We start from the raw sequence: 25,980 nt of genomic DNA, 5'->3' as shown, positions 1-25,980 counted from the left end.
GTACTTTTCTTATTTTTTTTTTAGTGTTTCTTCAATAAATATAATCAACATTTATATTTAACTATTGTTAATATATATAAATAGCAGAAAAAACAAGGCCGAACTAAATTTTGAATTCGTTTTATTTAAAAAATGCTATTCTTATCTTTGTTCGAAAAATATATTTTTGAACTTGTATTACAAATAGGTAGTCTGAATTTGTTTCAAAAAAAAAAAAAGAAAAAGAACACCTATTCTAATCTCTGTAATTATCTAAAATCTATTCCAAACTTGACTCAACTCAAACTTGTTGAACGTTTTTAATATTCGTTTCGAAACATGTTTTGAACTTGTTTAAATCGTATTCTGCGTTTTTTTTAGAATCACATTTTACATTTTTGTTCAAAGCACATTTATTAATCTTATTTGAAATCTATTGTGAACTTGTTCGAAACCTATTCGAAACTGGTTCCAATGAAAATTTAAACATGTTTATAACATGTTTCAAACTTGTCCCAAGTATATTTTGAACTATTTTTTTTTTTTTTTTACAAATTACCCAAAATTGCTTGAAAATTGTTACTATAGGGTTGAGGAGGAGAGGGGTTAAGAGTCTCTGATTACACAGCCACACAAAAAAAAAGTACTCGGGCCGGGGAATGAGACCACCATTTCTTGATGTATTTTGATGCGCTGAACACGAATCTGAAGTCCGTTTAGCTCCATCACGTCAGGATTTTGACATAACCTAAAAAAACATAGCTGATTTTAAATGACAGGAGAAATTTTTTAGGCAGATTTGCTTGAATCTTGTTACTCGGGGGTTTTTGGGGTCGCTGATTACGAATTTAACGTCAGATTTATAAAATTCAAAATGGCGGATCCAATATGGCGGACGAATTTTTAAAAAGTAGTTGGATTTTTACGAAAATTGGTATCCATTTTTACATTTGAATAATCTGACGTTAAATTCGTAATCAGCGACTCCAAAAAAACCCCATGATACCAATTTTTGTAAAAATCCAACTACTTTTTAAAAATTCGTCCGCCATATTGGATCCGTCATTTTGAATTTTATAAATTTGACGTTAAATTCGTAATTAGCGACCCCAAAAACCCCCGAGTAACAAGATTCAAGCAAATCTGCCATTATTTAAAAAATTTCTCCTGTCATTTAAAATCAGCTATGTTTTTTGAGGTTATGTCAAAATCCTGACGTGATGGAGCTAAACGGACTTCAGATTCGTGTTCAGCGCATCAAAATACATCAAGAAATGGTGGTCTCATTCCCCGGCCCGAGTACTTTTTTTTGTGTGGCTGTGTTACAAATTTGAGGTTAGTCTTTTTAAAATTCAAAATTTCGAAAAGTTTTATTTTACAAATTTTCCAAAAACTATTAAAAATTGATACTTGAAGGGGGGGGGGACTTAGAGTCGCTGATTACAAAATCCGAGGTTAGTTTTTCAAAATTCAAAATGGCAGAAGTTTTTTTTTTAAATTTTCTAAAATCGCTTGAAAATGAAAAAAAAACGTTTTACCATTTTGAATTTTTTTTTTTTGCTTTTATTTTTATTATTCATCATTAATATAAAACAAACCTTTTTTTCGTAACCGTCCGTTACTTTTCTTGATATTCCGTGGTCATCTGAAACAAAAAAATTGTTTGGTACTATATAATACTTTTAAGGTCATTAGGAATCATTTTGAATTTTGCTTCACTATAATTGGTATTTTTATTTATTTTTCATCATTAATATTAAACAAACTTTTTGTAACCTTCCGTTACTTTTTTAATTTTCCGTATCTGAAACAAAGAAAAGAATGTTAAAAAAAGCTTTGTAATTAATAAAAAAAAAAAAAATTTTTAGTATAATACTTATAAAGTCATTAGGAATCAATTTGGATGAGGTCAATACCCTTAGCGTAATTACATTCCATATTTGCGACAACAAATAAAAATAATACTACTTTATAAAGAATCTTATATTTATTTCTATTTTAAAAAAGAAAATTAATATGGTAAAAAATAGCTATTCCGAATAAAAATGAAAATTAATGGTAAAAAAAATAATTCAGAATAAAAAAAATATAATACCAAATATTCTTTCATTTCAATTAGGAAATATTTTTTCCACTAGTGATAAAATCATATCGAATTCGAGAACCTCGAATTAATCAGCGACTCTAAAAACCCTTTATAAATAACAAATTTTCAAGTGATTTTAAAAAACTTTTTTTTAAGGCCTGAGCAGAATAGAAACGTATTCGCAAACGCAACCGGAAGAATGAGTTAGAGAAGGATAGACATATTCGTTTGTCCTTCTCTAATTCCTTATTCCGATTACGTTTCTGCGTTGGTCTTTAAAAAGTAACTTTCGCCATTTTGAATTTTAAAAAACTAACCTCGAATTTGTAATTAGCTTAAAAATTGTTACTTGAATGGTTTTTTTTTGAAATCGCTATAATTATGAATTGGAGGTTAGTTTTTCAAAATTCAAAATGTCAGCTCAAATATGACGAAATTTTCTAAAAGCGCTTGTTACTTGGGCTGTATTTATACAAAGATAGAAAAAAAATTTTTAATCTCAGCTGTCTAAGGGGGGGGAGGGGGGTGGTTCTATGTTTTACAAGAGAGTGCAGTTGTACCGGTAGCCGCCATTCTTGTACATGTATTTGTGTATTTGAGTGCATCTGCACTGAGAGAATGTAAACGCTTCCGAGTAAAGAAAGGGCGCATTGGAGAGAGAGCAAGAGAGAGAGAGAGAGAGAATGAGGGATGAACGGGCAAAAGGAGAGAGAGAAAGAGGGAAGGGGGGGGGGATGCGTAGGTGCGATAGCCGGGAGGTCGCGATCCACGTTGACCGGGGGTTTTCGTATCGACGTTGTCGGTAGCACCACACACACACACATACATATATACACAACTTTAGTGTGATAGTAGTGTTACTGAGTAATCGGGTTTGTAGGGCGATCCAGTGTTTACGGGTGCGTCGTTGTGTGCCGGATTTGGAGTTACCAGCGCAGCGTCGTCGTCGTCGTCTGCTTGCTTCCTTTGGTTGTTGGTGGTGGTTGGTTGGTTGAAGAGAGGGACGCAAATTTAGTTTACTAGACGTCCGCTGCGCGATGTTGGGCGCGCAACACGCATGCAGTTAACGGTTGCGCTGGCTCGGTTCGCCTCAGCGCGGCTTCAACACCAACCTTCAAGACGGCCTTCGTTGACGAAAAGAAAAGAATTTTAAACGGGGGGCCATTGAAAAAAAATATATATCTAAAAAAAAGGGGAAAGAAAGAATCACGATTTGTTGTCAATATATTGTCAAGTGTTTTAAAAACGGGCCTTTCGTGAAATTTCTTTTTTTGATTTGGTGAAGATATAATTTTCAATTTATCATCAACGAGAGTGAAACGAGGGCTGTCGTCGTCGCGAAGGTGTTAAAAAAATTATTATTTTTTTTTCTTTTTTTTTGGTGTTTGCCAAACTTGTGGATTTATTGCAGTCGAAGAACGAAACGAAGTGTGTGTGTGTGTATGTGTGTCGCTAGTGCGGTGGAGTCCAAAACCGAAATTCCCTTTTTTTCAAAGGTGATTCCAAAAAAAAAGGAAGATAATGAAATTACGATAGTAGGGGTATATTTAATTCATTTGTGAAATGTTATCGCAAAGTAAATTTTACGCTCTCTTTATACACTACACTTTTGTGTAGTATGGTGTACGGGGCGGGTCCTTGCCGTTGCGGTCAAAAGTGCAGGTGTGAATAAGCAAATAAGTGGGTTTTTCTTTCCTCGATCTATTCTTTTTTCGCTAATTTTTATTTTTTTTTTCGCTTCCATATTCCAAGGGAGATAAAGTATCCTTTTTAATCCCTCCCCTCCACAAAAAAAGTGTTCTTTTTAATTTTGATTCCATTTTTTTTTACGGAGGAAAAAAAAAGAAATTTTTGCCCGAAGATTCATGGATAAAGGAGTGAGAGAATTAATAAAGAAAAGGCACCGCGGATAAGGTGTCTACAGAACCCGCCCCATATAACATCAGTGCCTGGTATTCCGCATCGCTCAACTCCAAGAGAGAGAGAGAGAGAATTCACGCAGGAAAGTCGAGTCTTCAAAAAAAAAAAATTGTAAGTACAAAATGATTTTTAATGAAGATTAAATCGTAATTTATTAAAATTATTCAGGGCTAAAAAAATTTAAAATTTCTATTACAAAAATAGATTCTTTAAAAACCAAACTAAAAATTGTTTCGATTAGCTCAAAATGGCTTTTTTTTAACAAATTCAATTTTTTTCAATTTCGGTGACTTAATTTTAAGAGGGGGGAGGGCATCGATTTGCTCTATATATAATAATTAGACTTTGAAATTTAATTAAAACCCATAGAATGGAATATTTCAATATTTGTGGGAAAATTTTTTTTTTTTTGGAGTAAATACAAAATTGATAGAAAAGTAGTAAAAAAAATTTTTTTTTGAAAGAAAAATTAGCAAAAAAAAGATGAAAACAATTTATATGTATTAAAGAGAGAGAGAAAGAGAAAAAGAAATATAACGGCTATTCAATAAAGACTCGCAAACACGATGCGGAATTTTTCAATATCGCTTTTTCGCAAAGTATTGGAGGAAATTTTTTTTTTTTTTTTTGAACACGTTTTTGACTTTTTATATTCAACCCTCGTACTTTATATATAACCCTTCAATGCCTTAATCGTTTTTTTTTATTTTTCTTCACCATAATTGGGTTTTTTTTTGCTTTTCTATTTATTATTCATCATTAATATAAAACAAACCTTTTTTTCGTAACCGTCCGTTACTTTTCTTGATATTCCGTGGCCATCTGAAACAAAAAAAAAAAAAACAAAGTTAAAATAAGCTTGTAATTTATTAAAAAAAAATTGTTTGGTACTATAATACTTCTAAGGTCATTAGAAATCATTTTGAATTTTGTTTCACTATCATTGGTATTTTTTGTTTTTTTATTTATTTCTCATTATTAATATTAAACAAACTTTTTGTAACCGTCCGTTACTTTTTTGATCATCCGTATCTGAAACAAAGAAAAGAATATTAAAAAAAGCTTGTAATTAATAAAAAAAAAAAAAATTTCAGTATAATACTTATAAGGTCATTAGGAATCATTTTGGATGAGGTCAATGCCCTTAGCGTAATTACATTCCATATTTGCCAACAAATAAAAATAATACTACTTTATAAAGAATCTTATTTATTTCTATTTTACAAAAGAAAATTAATGGTAAAAAAAACTATTCAGAATAAAAATGAAAATTAATGGTAAAAAAATAATTTAGAATAAAAAAAATATAATACCGAATATTTTTTCATTTCAATTAAGAAATATTTTTTCCACTAGTGATAAAATCATTTTTTGCATAGGGAACATAAAAAATTCCTTTCATAGATAAAATAAATTTTAAGATCAAAATCAGAATCATGATTGTTTTTTGGAGAAAATTTATATTTTTTTGGGGTCGAGATTTTTTTTTTTTTATAACCGTAAGGGGGGACGAATATGTATTTTATAAATGGTTTCTTATCTTTTTTTTTTTTTTTTTTTTTTGATTAATGAAACACGAAATATTTATTCTTTTTTAAATGAGGAAAAACATTAATTTTTAATACTATTAGAATCACATTAGCTTGTTTAATTATGATGTATTTTAGAAGGTAAAAACAATGTCATTAGATGTTATATCAGTTGGATTTTTATGAGATATGAAGGTACGATAAAGGCATATAGACATATATATATATATATATAGAAAGAGAGGGTGGAACTTTTTTTTTTTCTTCACTGCGGTCAATATCTTTATTAATTACTTGAGGGGGAGGAAAAATGATTGATTACGACCTCATTCGTCTATACGGATTTTATTGGATATTCTTTAAATTATAGGACTCTTTAGTGACAAATAGAACATAATTTTTTTTGCCTTAGATTATAGAAAGTGGTTTTCATAAAAATGAAATTTCTTTAGGAAAAATTTTGTGAATTTTTAGGTGAGGATTTTTTGAAATTGGTTTTTTTTATACTTAGAACATAATTTAGGACATTCTTTCCGAAAATTGTCATCTAACTTATTACATGGTCCTAATGAGGTTAAAACTTAAGAGGTCCTTACTTAAGACATTATCCTCAATTCTTGATTATCTCAAGATATTTTTTTTGTTAAAATTGTAGAACGTTAAAACTTGTGTGTATTGAGTGTAAAATTCTGATTGCTTGAGAAGACATTACTTGTTTCATTGTATATATATATATTTTGTATGTGACCTTCCATATGTGACAGTTCTTGTGAAATAGCTAGTCAATATGCAGGCACATACAGTTTACTGTACTCTATATATTATGAGACTTTATATTGATCATATTATGTTTATACAAGACCTAAGACGAAAAAGGGAAATAATTTTGCGGGTCAAGTTTGATTACTTCCTTTGTTTTTTTTACGACTTTTGAGATCACAACCACTATATATACCTAACCCCTGCTTTCTCGTAAAAGGAAAATTTTTTTTATTATTTAATACCTCAACTGTGCCACATATGCTTGGCCAAAAAAATTATTTCTTTTTTAGAATATTATAACACACATTTGTCCTTATTTGAGGACATTAAGTCGTGACATTTCTATAATAATTTTATTACTTCGTGGCGTATGGTGCAACATCTGAAATGTGACACTGGACAAATTTAGTGTTTAGTTTATCATTATTATTATTATTATTTTGCGACTAGACAAACAAAGAAAAAATTGAATTTACATTTATTTAACTGGATATTGTTTCAAAAGGCATTGTCGAAAAATTGACGAAATTAAAAAAAAGAAACTAGAGCATTTCCTTGATTGAAACTGTCAATATTCATTCGTTTGAAATATATGTGTATGTATTATTCATCATATTTCTCTTGACGACATGACAATTACACTCAAATTCGAAGCATTTCTCTCTCTCTCTCTCTCTCTCTCTCTCTCTCTATCTCTCTCTCTCGCGATTGAACGTATCGATAAAATTTAAGTATGCAGTCAGTTTTCGACATTAAACGTCCCAATCATGTGTTGACGAGGCTACGTTTCCCTTTCATTTCCGTTTTCATCCAATTACAAAACGTGTTTATATATAATATGTATATATAGCTAACTGACGATTGTTATCGAAATTCCAACAAGTGCAACACATGTGTGTGTGTTTTAATTCAACTATATTTAGTTTGAAATAATTTTTCGATACATTTATTTCACTCATATGGTATATTATTATTATTATTATTATTATTATTGTTATTATTATTAGAGAAAATCAAGAATTATCTGGACAATATTTTTAAATCAATATATAATATGGGAAAAGTTATGATAGACAATCTCTCCACATTCACATTATAATATATGAATATTTATAGTATATTTAAAAAAATCCTTGACATTTGTGTCATTCTATGGCTTTTTTTTAAGTTTATAAGGTATTTTTTTTACTTTTTATTGTGTAGTTTATTATTTTTCTAGTTTAAAAAGGAAATAGAAATTTTAGATTATGTTATAAATTTTCGATTAATTTTATAGATTATAAATAAGAATTATTATTGAAATACTAAATTTTAGGTTAGGTTTAAAATTTTCGATTAATTTTATTGATTACAAATGGGAATAATTATTCAAAATAATATTAAATTTTAGGTTATGCTGTAAATTTTTGGCTAATTTTATTGATTATCAATGGGAATTATTATTATTTAAATATTAAATTTTAGGTTATGTTATCAATTTTAGTTTAATTTTATTGATTATAAATTATTATTATTATTGTTGTTGTTAAAATATTAAATTTTAGGTTATGTTATAAATTCCTAATTTATATATCAGAGATAATCCCTCAATGCCTTAATCGTTTTTCTATTTTGCTTCACCAGAATTGGTATTTTTTTTGCTTTTATATTTATTATTCATCATTAATATAAAACAAACCTTTTTTTCGTAACCGTCCGTTACTTTTTTTGATATTTCTTCCGTGTCCATCTGAAACAAAAAAAATAAGATTAGAATTAATGAAAAACATTTCTTCTTTTTTATAAGAGGAATTATTATTATTATTATCATTATTATTATTACTATGATAAATATTATTATTATTATTATTAATAATATATTAAAAAATAAATTAAAATTAAAAACAAAATTTTTACTGAATGTGTAAATGCTTCCTTGTATGTTAGTAGAGAAACATTAAAAGACGTCTCATTTGGAAGTAGTACAAATTTGCTTTGGTCAGACATAAGTGACAAAGTGTTTTTTAGTCAGACAGACTTTTTATACGTGAATTTCTATCGTTTTTATGATTTATTTATTATTTATTATTATTTATTATTATTATTTATTTATTACTATTTTTATTTATTATTATTATTTATTTATTACTTATTTATTATTTATTCACACTGACGTTTTATAATCAAAATTAAAACTAATTTTTAATATGTTAAAGAAACAGTTTTAGAAACTGAAAAACTAAATTTTTTTAAGGTTATGTTACACACCAAAAATCTCTTGAGTCAATTTAAAATTTCAATCATGTCTGGCAGTGGATAAGCATAAAGTTGTGTTTGGTTAACATAACTTCAAAAAAAAAAACAATTTCTCTGCCTCTCACAATTTACTTCAATAACACTTTTCCTATATTGTATATATATATATATATAATATGAAAAATGTGCTTTTTGAAAAATGAATCTAATATTCGGAGATTTCTCACACATCAGAAAATTGTCTTGGGATAAATGATGGGTGAAGAGGGATTTCTGGTTCTTTTTTTTCGAGGGTAAGAAAAAATTGACGCTTAGGAGTTGAAATAAAAATAAAAAAATCTTTCCCTCATGAGACGTCAGTGTTAGTAGAAAAAAGATATACATGTAAAATGTCGCGTCAGGCCTCTCTCTCTCTCTCTCTCTCTCTCTCTCTCTCTCTTACTCTCGAATTCTGAATAATAGGCCCTTCAGTCATGTCGATAGTCTCTCATTCAAACCCGAATTCAAGGCCTGACGCATTGTCGAACAACTCTCGACAATCTATAAAAGAAAAGCATTTGTTTTTCCCCACCGTGTGTGTATTGAGTGGAATTGACCTCTGACCCCTACCCCTCTCTCCTCAAGAATCAAAGCATTCTTAGAAATGTAAGAGAAAAAAAAAAATTTTTTTTCCTTCTAGAGCCCTTTTTTCATTGTCAGGTAATACTTGACTTTTTTGTTTGTTGTCCCTAAATATTTTCGTTATTTTTTAACTCTTAATCATTTTTTTAAATGTGAATTTGTATCGAGATTTTATTTTATTATTATTATTATTATATTTAATAATTATTTATTATTTTATTTCATTCGATTAGATAAATTAAATATTGTCCAATTAGTTTTGATTAGTTTGTCGTCATAGACTGTATAAATAAGACACTAGTTGAATTTTGTAAAAAAAAAGTTTGTTTTCCAATCTATATGTGATTTTATAGTTTATGGTGATTTTTTAGGGTAGATGGAAAGAAGTTAATGTCCCTAATAACCAATTTGTCATAATTTTCGGTCAACTACCGCACCCTGCTCTAGTGATAATTTAATAACATTTTAGTTGAAATTAAAAGTTACTAGTCACTAAATTTTTACTAGAGCTATTTATGTGTTGGCCTTAATGTACGAAAATCTAATGCAAATTTTAGTTTTCTTTCTAGTTATTTTGTTAAAATTTTTGGTAACTGGAAATTTACTAGAAAGTCTTTTAATTTTCTAGTTTTCTATTTTTTTCAATATTTTCCAATCTATGTCATTTCATAGTCTAAGTTTTTTCTTTTTTATGTACTTCTGTTGAGTTAAATAATATACATACATCCATATATATATACTAATTTTATGGTAATTTAAAGGCCTTGGCACATTGACGTCGTAAATATTATCACGATTTACATATTACGATTTCAATGTGTGTTGGCCCTAAAAAAAATTCCATAAACTATAAAATGATATAGATTACATTGTTACTGTGTCTTTAATTACTAAATTCAGTTTTATTTCTAATATTTTTTCAATTTTCTAATTTTTTTTTTCTTTCAATTGCATAAATTTTCTTCTTCCGGTTTGACGGTATGTTAAAAATTCGTGACATTTTTATAAGAATTTTATTAGTTCATGGCGTATGGTGTAAATAATGTGTACAACATCTCAAATGTGACATTGGTATTCAGCAAAAAAATTTATTAAGACTGTTCTACAATACTTTCTTTACATCGGTAATTTTGAAAATTTCTCAAGAAAATAAAATTACGTAAGTTACGAAACGCGATGATAAATGAAAATTCATTTAATTTAGCCAGTGGAATATTTATAAAACTGGTAGTGGGGAATTTGTCCAGTGGCACATTTGAGAAGTTATCTACACAATACGCCATAAACTAATAAAATTATTAAAGAAGTGTCACGACTTTTTCAAATATCGGTGGGTTTCAGTTGTCCCTACTCGAAATTTTTCCTAATTCTCATCAACTACCGCACCCTGCTCTAGTGAAGATTTAGTAACTTTATAGTAACTTTTAAATTAATTTTAACAATGAATTCACTAAATTTGACTTTATATTTTTTTGTTGGTTATAAATGAGAATAATTAAAATATTAAATTTTAGGTTATGTTATCAATTTTAGGTTAATTTTATTGGTTATGAGTGGAAATTATTATTATTATTATTATTAAAATATTAAATTTTAGGTTATGTTATAAATTTATAACTTTATATATCAGAGATAATCACTCAATGCCTTAAATGTTGTTTTATTTTGTTTCACCAGAATTGGTATTTTTTTTTTGCTTTTATATTTATTATTCATCATTAATATAAAACAAACCTTTTTTTCGTAACCGTCCGTTACTTTTCTTGATATTCCGTGGCCATCTGAAACAAAAAAAGGAACAATTATTATTATTATTATTATTATACAAATGGGTGTAGCCTAATAGCAGTATTAAAGTATGTTCATAATCGAAAAAAAATTCCTGTTTACAGTAAATTGTTACTTTCTAGTAAATTTGTAAAAATATCAGAACTAGAAAAGTGCTATTCTAGTTAAAATTAAAAGTTACTATAATGTCATTAAATTTTCACTAGATCACTATTTCTGGGGAGGAAATATTTTCCTATTCAATTTTCAAGGAATATAAAATATTTTTTGTTTCGAGTTTCTTAAAAAAAAAAAAAAAAAAAATGGTTAGAGTAACGTAGCAAGAGAAACTAATTTCGAAGACACGAAATAGAGTGAGGTAGGGAGAAGGGAGGGGAGGAGATTAAAAATTACAGCTTTCACATCAAGGCAAGTTTTTCTTTGAAAAAAGTTTTATAAATGCCGGTAGGCATTATATACATATACATATATTTGTAGAAAAATAAGTCCGCCTTTGCGGCGCGAGTCAAGTTGAATGTTGTAAAAGAGGGCAGGCTCTACGGTACGCGAACTGTATGTATAAGAGAGAGAGAAAGAGAGAGAGATGACCTTCTTTAATCTGGGTTAGTGGCCCATCCTTTTTAAAGCGGTGTGTGAACTCACAATCGACAGAGACTTTGCTGGTGGGAGAGAAGGCAAAGCTTTGATAATATATAATATATAAGGGAAAAAAATCGGGTTGGGGTGGGGTGGGGGGGGGGAATATATTCCACCCTAACCAAATTCACTGATTATCACCTTTTCACTTTTCCCCTCCCCCTCAAATATAAATCCCGAACAATAAAAATGCTTTTGTCAACAAATTTTGAGGTTAGAAATATTTCTTATATAGAATTTATTTTTCTCTCTGTGGTCTTTTTCTTTTATTTTCCAAAGAGAGATAAAATCAAATTGTATCCGTATTATAACAAGTTACTCTCGTGAAGATTACGTTTCTAGATTAATTCTATAGTCTATGGTTGACTTTTGGTCCAATCCAATTTGCTATGGAACTAACAAGAATGATAAAAAAAAGAAAATCGAGAATGAGAAAAGTAAGCAATTTATTTTCAAATTGATCATTGTGGTGGAATTTGATTTGATTTTTTTTTTTTTTGTTAAAATTAGGTTATTTATTAGGTTTAAATATACTGATTGGGGAGGGGGAAAAAAGGGATTCGCATTATATCTGCGGCCAAAAGGGAAAGTAATAGATATGGTACGCCTTTGGTGCTACAACATGCGCGAAATGTAGTCGCTGTATCGATTGCTTTACCACCTGCAACCTGGTTTTGAACTACTTGCGCGCGACAATAGAATATACACATTGACTATGAGGCTTATTCTTTCAATTTACGAATTACATGAGCAGCTAAATTGATACTTTGACCCTATCACTCCCAACTCATTTCAAAGTAATTTGTTATTGGTTAGAGGAGGGAAAAAAAATTTTCCTTTTTTTTTAATAATCAGTTATTTTTTTGTAAATTATTTTATTATTTTAACGTTTCTAAGAGGTTTTGAGGTTAGAAAATATGGTTTAATAATTTTTAATCTGGAAAAATAGTTATTAAAATATATACAAATTTTTATTATTTAAATTTCCCGCCACGTTTCCATGAATTAGTATTTACGTAAATTACCACAAATTGGACAAAAAAAAAGAGATTTTTTTTCTAGAATAAATTTGTCCAAGAAATTTTTTTTGGAATTTACATATTTTTTCTAAATTACTACGAATTGGACAAAAAAACAGAGAGAGAGAGAGAGAGAGAGAGAAATAATTTTGTCAAAGAAAAATTTTTTGTAAGTTACATTTTCTCAATCGAGTTCAAATTCTAGGTTATTTGTTAGTCTATGGTTAAATTTTTTTTTGATCTATAAAAGAATAGGTTATTGGAAAATATTTCCAAACAGGAAAAATTACAACTGACAATTAAATGAAAGTGAATTTTTTAAATTTAATTATTATAATATGTTCAATTTATATTTGAAATCGATATATCGATACACACTCGCACTTACATTTATTGCTCTATATTTGTCAGTCAGTAATTTTTTTTTTATAGTTTATTTCACTGTTGAATTTTGCGATATTTTTCCATCTATATTCTACATTTATATAGTCTATGGAGTTTTCTATACCCATATTTTACGATAGTTTCCTCTCTAGATAAATTTTTGTTTATGGTTGTTTCTACTATATTTTAAAATCTATATTTTTTTTTTAACTTACACCAAGAAAAAATGTTATATTTGTCGCAAATAAATTTTTTACTTGATTCAAATAAATTTTTAATTCTTTCAAATAAATTTTTTATTTGATTCAAATAAATTTTTCATTTAATTCAAATAAATTTTTATTTTGTCTCATAAAAATTAAATATAATTTATTCAAACAAAAAATATCGTCATAGACGAAAAAAAAATATATTAAAATGTGATTATTGAAACTAAATTTTATTCTCTTAATTTCCAATTGAAGTTATATTGACCGTTAATAAATTTTTGTGACTTTATATATATATATATATATATGTACTCTTATAGTTTCAATATTGAATTATAACAAACTTTTGATAAATTGATTGGAAAATTTTAATGAGTTAACGACATTAAAACTATAAAATGTCACAGACAATGATAATATAATGATATTAAATTGCAAAAAAGGCCATTATAGTTTGTAGATTATTTAAAGACGGAAAAAGACTCTAAAAAGTAGGTTAGGAATTTTTTTTCTTATGGACAAGAAAAAAAATAATTTTTGCTATTTTAGGCCAAAAATAGAAATATTTCATAAAAAAAAATAATTTCCTTTTTCTAATATCTCTAATTTTTTTATAGTCTATGGTAATAAAGGTCAATTCACAATAGGTTCGTAAAGACCATAGACTACTTAAATAACAGATTTTGTAAATGCTTATAAGTTTTATTATTTTTATAATTATTCAAAAAAAAAAAATAATTTTTTTAAACCTATAGTCATGGACTAATTATAACTTGTCCAGAAAATTTTTTTTTAGAAAATCACATTTAAGATTTAAAAAAAAAAATTATAATCTATAATTAATAAAAATAATAAATATTAAAAATAATTATTTATATTTATTATTAATTATAAATAAAATTTTTATTATTTAATTTTATTTTGAACATTTTTTGGAGATTTAAAAAAAAAAAAAATTTTTTCTGGACAATTTTTTTAATCTATGTTATATATTTAGTCTATGACCATATTCTAATTGGTTCTCGTCAATAGCGTCATAAACTAATAACGAGAATTATTACCTGCATATATATAAATTCGTGAAACAATTTTTTTTTTCCCAAAAAAAAAATTAGGGGATAAAAAAAAATGCTGACATGCTATAAATAAAATTCGATATTCGTTGAAAGGGGGAAAATTGACCGAGGGATATGTTTATTTAACGTAATTTGAAAGAGAATTTTCTTTCAGTTTCCACATGACCACAAAAAAAAAAAAAAAAAATTTGCTATTGATCTCACATATAGTAAATATGTCCTTGAATTTTGATACGATTTTTAGATGACGAATCATAGCAATATAAAAAAAAAAAAAAAATATTAGTCATAAAATTTTCCCCACAAAAAAAAAAAATTATATCAAAAAATTTCATTTTTATTTATCCATAAAAAATGTTTAATAAAGTGTAAATATAAATAAATTTGTTTAAAAATATAAAAAATAAATAATAATATAAATTAAAAATAAAAAATTTATCTAAATTAATTTTTAAAAAAAAGGGGAGGGGGAAATTAAAAAATAATTAATAGTAATAAAAATAGAAAAAAAAAGAATTTAAGAAATAGAGTGAAATAATAATAATAATAATAATAATAAAAACAAATTATATAGACTTCCTACTTTTAATGTTCAACAACTTTTCAGACGCCTGTTATTGATTATTATTATTAAACAAGTCCTTTTTACTTTTTGTCGTCTCTCTCACACTTGACTCGCTTTTTTTTTTGCCTTTTATAAATTCAGAAATACTTAAATGCTATTTTCTTAATACTTGAAGCGAGAAAATTCAGTTTACCTTTATGTTGATTTAAAAAAAAAAATTGAGCTACTAATATTTTTAAGACATTTTTTTTTGTCCTTCACTTTCTTACAACAATATTACATAAGAATTCAAATTTTTGAATAGGAAAAAAAATTAACTCTCCTCCCCTCCATGAATATTTTAATAATAATTACTGACGAAAATCAATAAAAAAAATTTTTTTTTCTTTTCTTTTTACTTATTTCGTGAGTTGATATATTAATATTTAATTAAATAATTATATAATTATTTGACATATAAAAATAAAAGTTTTTATCGTGACAAAATATCCATTAATTTTCAAAATAAATTCTATTTTTTTTTTTTTTTTTTGAATGAATAAATAATAATTTTTACGTTGCGTTGACGTTATTATTGATTATTAATTAACGGATTGTTTCTAGCTTCACAACTTTCTCTCTCTATATATATATTTTTTTTTTCAATATCCATTATTACAGTAAAAGCTCTTGTCATGAGGTTACTTTTTAAATTATACTGTGAGATTTAATGTGAATTAAAAGTGATTTTATTTTTTAATAATACTACTACTAATAATAATAATAATAATAATAATAATAGCAAAAATAATAATAATAGAATTTATTATTATTATTTAATTATTTATTTAATTCTAAATAAAATAATTTTTACAAAAATGGAATTATTTATTTCTTTTTTAAAGGAAGAAATTTTTTTTTTTTTTTTTTTTTTATCTACTAAAGCATCAGTGTGGATTTAAAGTTGAACACAATAATGTAATATCAATAAAAGTGAATATTTTTCTCTTGAAAGTTTTTTGGTATTCACCTCATTTGATATTCTGTCGCCGGGAAAATTTCGAGAGAAAAGCAAAAGCGCCATTGAAAAAACTTGCAGAGAAAATTGCACGATTGAACTGTGATTTATTTTCTTGAGAAATAACAACGAGAGAGAGAGAGAGAGAGAGAGAAAAGTTATTATCGCTTAATCTTTTTTGGGTTCATAAGGGAAAAATATTTTATACATAGATTCATCTTTTTTTTTTTTTGTTTTTTTCATTGACAGTTAATTTTTTTTATTATTAAAGCTCATAGAAAATTATTCCTATTTCAAATCCCGCCAGTGAGTCGCCAAAAAAGAATATTGACAAATTCAAGGTCTCTGTTTCTATAAAAAAAAAAAAAAAATAAATAAAATTTCCCACTTCTCTCCACTTTTGGCAGATTTCTCTGTTATCCTATCCCCTTTTGTAATCGATGTCAAACACTCAATTTCTCTCTTTCTTGTCTCTATACATAAACTTAAGTGACACGATATTCACAAAAATCAGATATTAAGTAAAGAAAATATTTGCAATATATCATCGAATTTTTTTTTATATTTTCTCCAACGATCTGAATTTTATGTGGAGCCATTCATAAAGTAGGCGAAGCTAGGTTGAAAAAGGCAGAGTTATTACCAAAAAGAAGGCGGAGCTACAAATAAGTAGGTGGAGTCATTTTGTAAAGTGGGCGGAGCTAAAATTTAAAAGGTTGGAGCCATTCATAAAGTAGGCGGAGCTACGTTGAAAAAGGCATAGCTATTACCAAAAAGAAGGCGGAGCTACAAATAAGTAGGTGGAGTCATTTTGTAAAGTGGGCGGAGCTAAAATTTAAAAGTGTGGAGCCATTCATAAAGTAGGCGGAGCTACGTTGAAAAAGGCAGAGTTATTACCAAAAAAGAAGGCGGAGCTACAAATAAGTAGATGGAGTCATTTTGTAAAGTGGGCGGAGCTATAATTTAAAAGGGTGGAGCCATTCATAAAGTAGGCGGAGCTACGTTGAAAAAGGCAGAGTTATTACCAAAAAAGAAGGCGGAGCTACAAATAAGTAGGGGGAGTTATTTTGTAAAGTGGGCGGAGCTAAAATTTAAAAGGGTGAAGCCATTCATAAAGTAGGCGGAGCTACGTTGAAAAAGGCAGAGCTATTACCAAAAAGAAGGCGGAGTTTCAAATAAGTAGGCGAAGCTATGTTGGAAAATGCAGAACAATTATTTAAAAAAAAAGAGGGTGGTGCTACACATAAGTAGGTGTAGCAATTGTCTAAAGTAGGCGTAGCTAAAAGTGAAGAGGGTGGAACCATTCATAAAGTAGGAGGAGTTATATTTAAAAAGGCGGAACTGTTATATAAAACTACGAAGTAATTCGTAAAATAGGCGGAGCTAGGTTAAAAATAGCTGGACTATTACATCAAAGGGAGGTGTAATTAGAAAAAAATGGGCGGAGCTAACATTAAAGAGGGTGGAACCACTCATAAAGTAGGCGGAGCTAAAAGTCAAATGGGTGGGGTTATTCCCAAAGTAGGCGGAGATATGTTGGGGAAAAAGGGCGGTACCATACAACAAATAGGCGGAGCTAAAGGTCAAATGGGTGGGGCTAGACAAAAAAAAGTAGGCGGGACTAAAAAGTGGGCAGTAACAAAAATAGGTTGTTGTGTCTTATGTAAATAGGCGGAAATTATTAGAAAAAAGGCGGTATTTTTAAAAATCAGTGTTGTTAACAGTAAAAAAAATGGTGGATTTTTTTTTGTAACCAATATTCTATGTTAAATTTGGAAAATTTTTTTTTAAATATTGTAAAAAATGTATTAAATTATAATTTTCTTTTTTTTTTATCTAAAAAGTAAGTAGTTATCGTTAAATTTTTTTTTGTTCGATTCAAATGGTTAGCCAGTCGTACACGTTTATTGATTGAAAATACATTGGGTGAAGTAGTGAATGATGTCCTGGGTCGTCTCATGTCCCAGTTGCATGAGGAGACTTTCGGGTTGAATTGAAATCCATTAAACCTCTCGCATAGGACATCTACTTTAAGGGAAGAATAATTTTTTCCTAACACGGGGAGGGCAAAGGGAAGGGATGTGTAATTTGGAAAGTCTTTTTTTTTTGCTTTTAAGAAAAGTAAAAAGTTTTCTTTCATGGAATTATTTAGTACGTTTTTTTTTTTGGAGTAATATGAAAACTTTGTCTTTTTCGAAGTTTTTTTTCCCCTCGTCCATATTTTTTTTTACATTATTATACTTGAGAGCATTATATATATTATGGAGAGGGACAAAAGTCATTCTTTGACAGTGAGTAGTCCATTGAATATTGTATCACGTATATAGTGGAAGCGGAGAAATTTCCTTTGTGCTAAAATTTCATTTTTTTTTTTTTTTTTTTTGACAAGCTTCTTTACATTTAAATTATTTTTTTTTGGATTATGTGATTTAAATTTTTATAAAGATTTTTCCTCCCTTATTTATAAAAGTTATTTTCTCCGACGATGAATGGACGAAACAAGGAAGTGAAAAATATTTTCTTTTTTTATAAATAAGTAAATTTTATTTTCATTTATAAGTATATTGATCGATTGTGATAAATGATGCCAATAACAGTAGAGAGGTTTTTTTTTTTTTTTTTTTTTTATTTTTAATTGATAATCTGATTGAGGTGATTCCCCTCGTTTGATATGAGGTATTGCTTTATCAAGATTTTTTTTTTTCAAATTACTTAACAAATTACTGTGACTTTTTTTTTGAATCTTTATTAATGAGTTTTGTTATTTTCGAGATGAAATATTCTAATTAGAAGAAATAAAATTACGAAGTGATTTAAAATAAAAAAAAAATTCTACTCCCATAAAAGTGTATTTGATAATTGTGGAATTTTTTTTTAGGGAATTTTTTAAATTATTTTATAATTCATTCAGGTGTATGTGGTGAGAACTTTTTTTTTTTTGTTCAGTTAATGTAATTGGCAACCCTTGAAAAATTGTGTTAGCTCGTTTAACACTTATAAATGAAGTCACACCATCTGCCCTGGGGGTATTTCTTCTTTTTTTCAACTTTTGCCGCATCTACTACTAAAGCCTAGTCACGTGTTTAAACACTTTGTTATCTCATCCAATGATGTCACACAAACACACAAAAAACTGACATAAAATAATGAAAGTCTTTTTTTCTGTTTGGTAAAAAGCAATTTTTATTTATTTTTTTTTTAATTTCCCATCATAATTCAAAAATTAACTTTTTTTCTCCTCAAATATAGAGCGAAATTTAAATACATAGCCTAATTTATTTTAAAAAGTGAATTGTCTTTTTTAAAAAATTTTTGTAATTACTAAAAAAAAAATTTTTTTTTTTTTTTTTGCAGATACAGACTGAAACGTGGAGCAGACTATGATAATTCGGATAACAAATTGATTACACACGCCGCTTCATGTATACGTAAGTAAAAAAAAAAAAAAATTTATTATATTTATTTGTTTTCGAAAAATAAAAAATTCCGTCAAAACATTCCCCAAAAAAAATTTATTGTACTCATAAGAATTTATTAAAACTTGATGCAATAACTTTCTTATATACATTATCATAACGGCAACATTGCCTTATATATTGTTGCCATAAGCTTATAAAACACATTCGAGTGTAAATCGAAACGTAAGTTCATCAAACTTTCTCAACTAACTTTATAACCATACTACGAAAACTTTTGCCTGCTTTTGCCTAAGTTGAACAAGAGAGCGGAAAGATTTTGCACAAAAAGTTTTGCGAAATTTTGATTTGACGTGTGTGTGTGTGTGTGTGTGAAAAAATTCTCAAAAAGTTAATATTAGAATATTAATGCAAAAAGTTTACTAAATTTTTATTTTTAGAAAAATTGTGGTTAAATTGTAAAAAAAAATGAAAAAAACTAAAGTTTATTAGATAGGTTAAGTTTTAAGATAAACCAAGATTATTCTCAAAGTAGGCGGGTCCATGTTCGGTAGAGGCGGGGCTTATGATAAAGTAGGCGGAGCTACAAGTATAAAAGAAGCGTTACTGACATAGTAGGCGGATCCATGTTTGTTAAAGGCGGAGCTATCAATAAAGTAGGCGGGGTCTATGTTTGTTAGAGGCGGGGCTTATGATAAAGTAGGCGGAGCTACAAGTATAAAAGAGGCGTTACTGACATAGTAGGCGGATCCATGTTTTTTAAAGGCGGAGCTATCAATAAAGTAGGCGGGTCTATGTTTATTAGAGGCGGGACTATTCATGAAGTAGGCGTGGCTTTGAGAAAAAAAGGCGGAATCAGTCATAAAAGTAGGCGGGTTCTTTATTAAAGGCGGGACTGTTGGTAAAGTAGGCGGAGCTACAAAGAAAAAAAAGGAGGAGTGAATAGCAAAGTAGAATTTATGTAAAAAGCGAGGCTATAAACAAAGTAAGCGGAGTTAATTGCAAAGTAGTCGGGTCTATGTTTATAATGGGCGGAGCAACAAGTATAAAAAAGGTGTTAGTAGCAAAGTAGGCGGGTCCATGTTCGTTCAAGGCGGGGCTATTGGTAAAGTAGGCAGGATTGCAAGTAAGAAGAAGGCGTTAGTAGCAAAGTAGGCGGGGCTTATGATAAAGTAGGTGGAGTTACAAGTATAAAAAGGCGTTATTAGCAAAGTGGGCGGGGCTTGTAAAAAAAAACTAGGCGGAGTTACAAGTGAAAAGGAGGCGTTGGTAGAAAAGTAAGTGGGCGGGGCTACAAATAAAAGGTGGGCTTAATAATAATGTAGGCGGGGTTTTTTTTTAATTCTCTCTCTCTTTTTTTTTTTTTTGTATAATTTCAGATCGGACATGAGAAATTTTGGTTCGAGTTGGACGGGCCCCACTGTACCACGCACTGCCGCAGAGCGTTCGTTATTGGTCGCCGCCATTTTGTCAAAGAATAAAGATTGTTATTTAGATATAAATAAAAATATAACAACAACAACAACAAAACGAAAGTGGAGTTCGAAGGAGAGAATAAACAACATTAACCAAAAGCGGAAACCGTGGAGTAACGTGGTGCGAGAAACACATTTATCCGTCCGACCACTAAAAACGTCTACTCTACATTCAACTGTCATCATCATCATCATCAACACAACACATTTTAAATCGACAAGGCAGCTTTCAAAAAGCAATTCTAGATCTCATTCTCAATTTCGCTATCGGCAACAGCAGCTGAATTATTCCCCACAATACGAATACAGCCGCCATTGTAGAAATTGTTAGCACCAATAGCAAGGTAATGGGTTTATTTTATTTATTCTAGATTGTATTTTTAGTTATTATTATTATTATTATTATTATTATTATTAGAGAAAATCAAGAATTATCTGAATATTATTTTTAAATTTTATAGTTTAAAAAGGAAATACAAATTTTAAGTTAATTTTAATGGTTATGAATGAGAATTATTATTATTTTTAAAATATTAAATTTTAGGTTATGTTATACATTTGTCTATGTATATAGATAATGCATTAATTGTTTTTTTATTTTGTTTCACCATAATTATTGGTTTGTTTTTCTTTAATATTTATTATTCATCATTAATATAAAACAAACCTTTTTTTCGTAACCGTCCGTTACTTTTTTGATTCCACTTCCGTTTGCACCTGAAACAAAAAAAAAGGAACAATAATTACTATTCTACAAATTATTATTATAATTATTGAAACATAACCTAAAATATTTTTGACCTTCATGCACAAATTTTAAGTTTGCCGATTTTTTTGAAATTATTATTATTATTATTATTGAAAAATTGTTCTAAAAAACAGACTAAATTTATTTTTTGTTATTATTTTTTTCATTTTTAATGAATTTTTTTGTTTTTAGAAGCAAATCAAAAATAAATTTTTTTTTTCTTGTTCAGGAAGGTGGCTCAGTTGTGTGCAGCCTAGACAATGTCCGAAGTTTCTGGCTCTATATCAGAGGAAGAACGAAGTTTGTTCCGTCCGTTCACGCGGGAATCCTTAGCAGCAATAGAACAACGTATTTCCGAGCAGCAAGCTAAACAAAAGGAGCTTGAGAAAAAGAGAGCTGAAGGCGAGGTAAGCGACCAACTTTTCTTGTTTTTTTTTTTTCATTTTTTTTTTTTTGTTTTTTGTTTTTAATTTCCTTTTTTTCCCTCGAGAACGATCTGATAAATTGGAAAAATAAAAATAAATTGTTAAAAAAAACTTGAAGTAAAAGTAAATAAAAGTAATTTCAGAAAATGAAATTGGAGAAAATAATTTTTGAAAATTTTTTTTTAGTTTTTTTGTACAAAAAAATAATTAAAAATGTTTTTTTTAATTTTTTTCATTTTTTGTTTAAAAAAATAAATTAAAAAATTTTTTTCTTAATTTTTTGGTAAAATTGAAATTAAAAATAAATTTTTTATAAAATAAAAAAAAATACATTTTTCTTTAATTATCAATAAAAAAATTAGTTAATTAATTAAAAAGTAAAAAAATGTAAAAGAATTTAAAAAATGAAACTTAAAATGTAATTATTTTTAAATGTGAAATTTTTTTCTAAAGTTGAAAAAAAAATTTTTTTTTATCAGGACACATTTTTTTCTAACGTTGTGTAAATAATATATATATGTTTATTTTATAAATTCACATATGTTTGAATGTTAAAATGACAGCGTTTGTGTTACGTGTGCACAAAAAAAGCAAAAAAAAAAAAAAAAATTGTATGCGCTTTTTCACACAAAACACAAATATTCTGTGTGTAATATACATTTTTTGTTGTTGTTTACGTTTAAAAAAAAAAAAAATCCGCAATCAATATAATATCTGTGTGTACATATTCATCACGTTCTTCTTTACAGGTGACTTCATCATCAAAATTACGTTCAAAAAGAAAATAATTTTTTTTTTCATTAAATAGAATTATAAAAAAATGGATTTTTTTTTTAAATAGCATTTTTTTGAGTTACAATATTATATTTTTTTAATTTACAAAAAGAATTTTTTAATTTAGAAATTTAATTTAAAAAAAAAAAATAAAAAAATTTTTTAATTTAGAAAGAATCTTTTATTAAAAATTTTTTTTTTTAATTTTTGAATAAGAAAAAATTATTTAAAAACAACTTTTTATTTAAAAAAGAATTTTTATAAAAAATTGTTTTAAATTCTTTTTCTTTGTAAATAATTTACAAATACCAAATTTTTACTGAAAATTTTTAATTAAAATTTAACTTTTTTTTTGTAATTGAATTATATTTAACGACGAGAGTGGAAAGAAAACAAATTTTTTGTTTGGAAAAACAAAAAGCTCAATTGATATTTTTTTTTTTTTATTTAATCTTGTTAGTGGGAAAATTTTTTTTTTTTTTTTTTTTTTTTTTGAGAACAATATTGCATTGGTGAATTGCGCAAAAAGTGTCGAAAAAAAAGGTTACAGGCGTTGCTGACTCTTAAAATAATTATGTTGAGTGTTTGCTTAAAAAAAAATTATATTTTTATAAGATTATTTTTTTTATTATCGTTTTTTAATTAAAATTAGAAATGAAAATTAAAAAAATAAAATCAATAAATAATATTAACAAAAAGAATAAAATAGTAAAAAAAATAATACTTTTTTTGAAAATGATAATTTTTTTTTGAAAAACGATAATAAATATCGAGACATATGAATATTTTTTTAAAATTATTATTATTATTATTATTATTATTATTATTATTATTATTATTATATTATTATTATTATAATAAAAGAGAAATTTATTTTAAAAAAAAAATATTAATATGTCTCCTTAATTAATATATAGCAAACTTCATATTCAACTATGTTACGTATTTCTATACACTAATACTGTATATGTATATATACGTATTTTAATATATATATATACTATATACATATATTATATATATATGTGTGTATATATGTATATATATATATATATCTATTGTAGCGTTGATGAACTTCTCTAATCATATTCTGCCACCAGCATATTCTGTTCCTGTTTCCTGTCTGTGTTTCTGATGTTCAAAATATGTCGCGTGCTGAATGTTTGCGATGTAATTCGTGCTATATATGCCTGTTTATTCCCCCTTTTTTCAAATTAAAAAAAAAAACACCTCCATTAGAATTCAAAATAAAAAAAATTTTTTTTTTTAAATTTAACATAATTTGTTTAACTTTTAACAACAACAAAAGTGATTTACTAAAGAAATCTAAAAGTGTCACATTTCAGATGTTCTAGGGAAAATTCAGGTTTGGGTCGCCGGATTTATTGTCCCAAAGATGTCACATTTCAGATCTTCTAGAGATAATATAGGGTTGGGCCACTCGGGTTATTGCTCCCCCCCCCCCCAAAGTGTCACATTTCAGATCTTCTAGGGATATTGCAGGGTTGAGTCGCCAGGGTTATTGTCCAGTGATGTCACATTTCAAATCTTCTCGGAATATTACAGGTTTGGGTCGCTTGGGTTCTGGTTCAAAAGTGTCACACTATGAACGTTCTAGGGATATTGTTGGTTTGGCTAGTTACCGTTATTATTCAATTGTCACATTTTAGACGTCAAAATTGATACAATTTAGAATGTTGACTGTTGAATAATATCCAGAGCGATCCAACGCTGGTATATTCCTAGAACGTTCCAAAATGCGACACTTTTGGACTAGAATCCAAGTGACCCAACCCTGAAATATCCCTAGAAGATCTGAAATGTGATATCTTTGGACAATAACCCTGACGATCCAACTCTGCAATATCCCTAGAAGATTTGAAATATGAAACTTTGGGGGACAATAACTCGAGCGACCCAACCCTGTATTATCTCTAGAAGATCTGAAATGTGACATCTTTGGACAATAACCCCGGCGACCCAACCCTGAATTATCCCTAGAAGATCTGAAATGTGATTTATTATTAGAAATAACTAATTAGAAAAAAAATTTTTTTTTCAAATTTTTTCAAATTGTTGTTAAATGTTAACAGGCAAAATAAGTAAATAAAAAAAAATAATTTTAACTACAAAAAAAAAATTTCACCTTTCCGCTGTATCTTTTGCTTGAATATCGTACAGTGTAAAAAAGTATCAACTACTTTACCCTGTATTTATTTTCTTTTTTTTGAAAAATTTTACTTTTTAAGCTACGTTGCTTATTGTCTTCTTAACTTACAAAGTCTTTTTGACTCATATATATATATAAATACATTTATATATAGTGACTCTTCTTTGTTTCCTGTAAATTTTCCTTTTTCTGTGTGAAAAGTATGTGTGTATGTATGTGATTATTAATTTTTTTTTTGTATAAAATCTCTCTTGCTAAATTTTCATTTTTGTTTTGGGGCAAAATTTATATTTTTTCCTTAAAAAAAAAAAATTTGTAATTTTTTTTTTGCTTATTTTAAAATATCTCGCCTTTCTACTGTTAGGCTTAAATTGATAAAAAAAACACACATACAATTCTTCAATAAAACAAAAAAGTAGAAAGAAATTTTAGAAATTTTTTTTTTCCTTTTTAAATTACCATCTTCAAAACTATATATTTATTTAATATTTCTATTTGTAATTGTATTTTTTCTCACTTCTCCAATTTGCAGGGAAGTATATATGGACGGAAGAAAAAGAAAAAAGAAGTAAGAGTTTGAATCATGCTAAGTAAAAAAAAAAACGCTACACTCTTGTTTTTAACTTCCTCCACTTTTTGATTTTCACAAAGTTACAATTATGATTTTTTTTTTTTAATCGTCTTTCTCTCTTGACATTTTTTTCTCTCAATTCCTAGCAGTTTGAATAGTTTTTAGAGGAAAAAAAACTACTTTTATCAATTACTGCTAATGTATTAATAGAGCGATCAAATATTCTAAAAAAAAAGAAAACTACCTAAATATCAACAGTCGATAAAGTAAGCTTTGCCGGTAAAACAGTTTTCTATAATACCGACTATTGGCAAGTCAGAAATCTACTTTACCGACCGTTGATGAAATAGAAATCTGTATTACCTACCGTTGTCTAAACAGAACTCTGCAATACCGACTGTTGATCGAGTAGGATTCTGTATTACCGACTATTGGTAAGTCAGAAATCTACTTTACCGGACGTTGATGCGATAAAAATCTGTTTTATAAACTGTAGTCTAAATAGAACTCTATAATACCGACTGTTGGTCGAGTAGAATTCTATATTACCGACTGTTGGTAAGTCAGAAATCTACTTTACCGACTGTTGAGGATA

The 25,980-nt window shown here is 27.5% G+C and overlaps 1 protein-coding gene across 21 annotated transcripts in view; it reads left to right on the top strand.

Annotated features, from left to right (window-relative positions):
• Nucleotides 1–2,961: 2,961 nt before the first annotated feature.
• Nucleotides 2,962–25,980, top strand: part of LOC127290650 (sodium channel protein para) — a 76,502-nt gene continuing 53,483 nt past the window's right edge. For 7 of the 21 annotated variants that reach the window (XM_051319365.1, XM_051319362.1, XM_051319361.1 and 4 more), the window contains exons 1-5: nt 2,963–4,096; nt 19,161–19,234; nt 20,602–21,041; nt 21,675–21,852; nt 25,347–25,382. In XM_051319365.1, coding sequence (XP_051175322.1) covers nt 21,706–21,852; nt 25,347–25,382 — 183 coding nt within the window. In that variant the 5' untranslated portion in view covers nt 2,963–4,096; nt 19,161–19,234; nt 20,602–21,041; nt 21,675–21,705. Of the gene's footprint in view, nt 4,097–19,160; nt 19,235–20,601; nt 21,042–21,674; nt 21,853–25,346; nt 25,383–25,980 lie in introns of all 21 variants that reach the window. The other 14 variants (XM_051319376.1, XM_051319374.1, XM_051319375.1 and 11 more) reach the window with 6 other exon arrangements.

The sequence above is a fragment of the Leptopilina boulardi genome, unplaced genomic scaffold (assembly GCF_019393585.1).
Source record: "Leptopilina boulardi isolate dan_hultmark-lab unplaced genomic scaffold, ZJU_Lbou_2.1 LbouV2_78, whole genome shotgun sequence".
Classification (NCBI taxonomy): domain Eukaryota; kingdom Metazoa; phylum Arthropoda; class Insecta; order Hymenoptera; family Figitidae; genus Leptopilina; species Leptopilina boulardi.
Note: the sequence above shows the minus strand (reverse complement) of the source record. Positions and strands in the feature narration are given on the sequence as shown.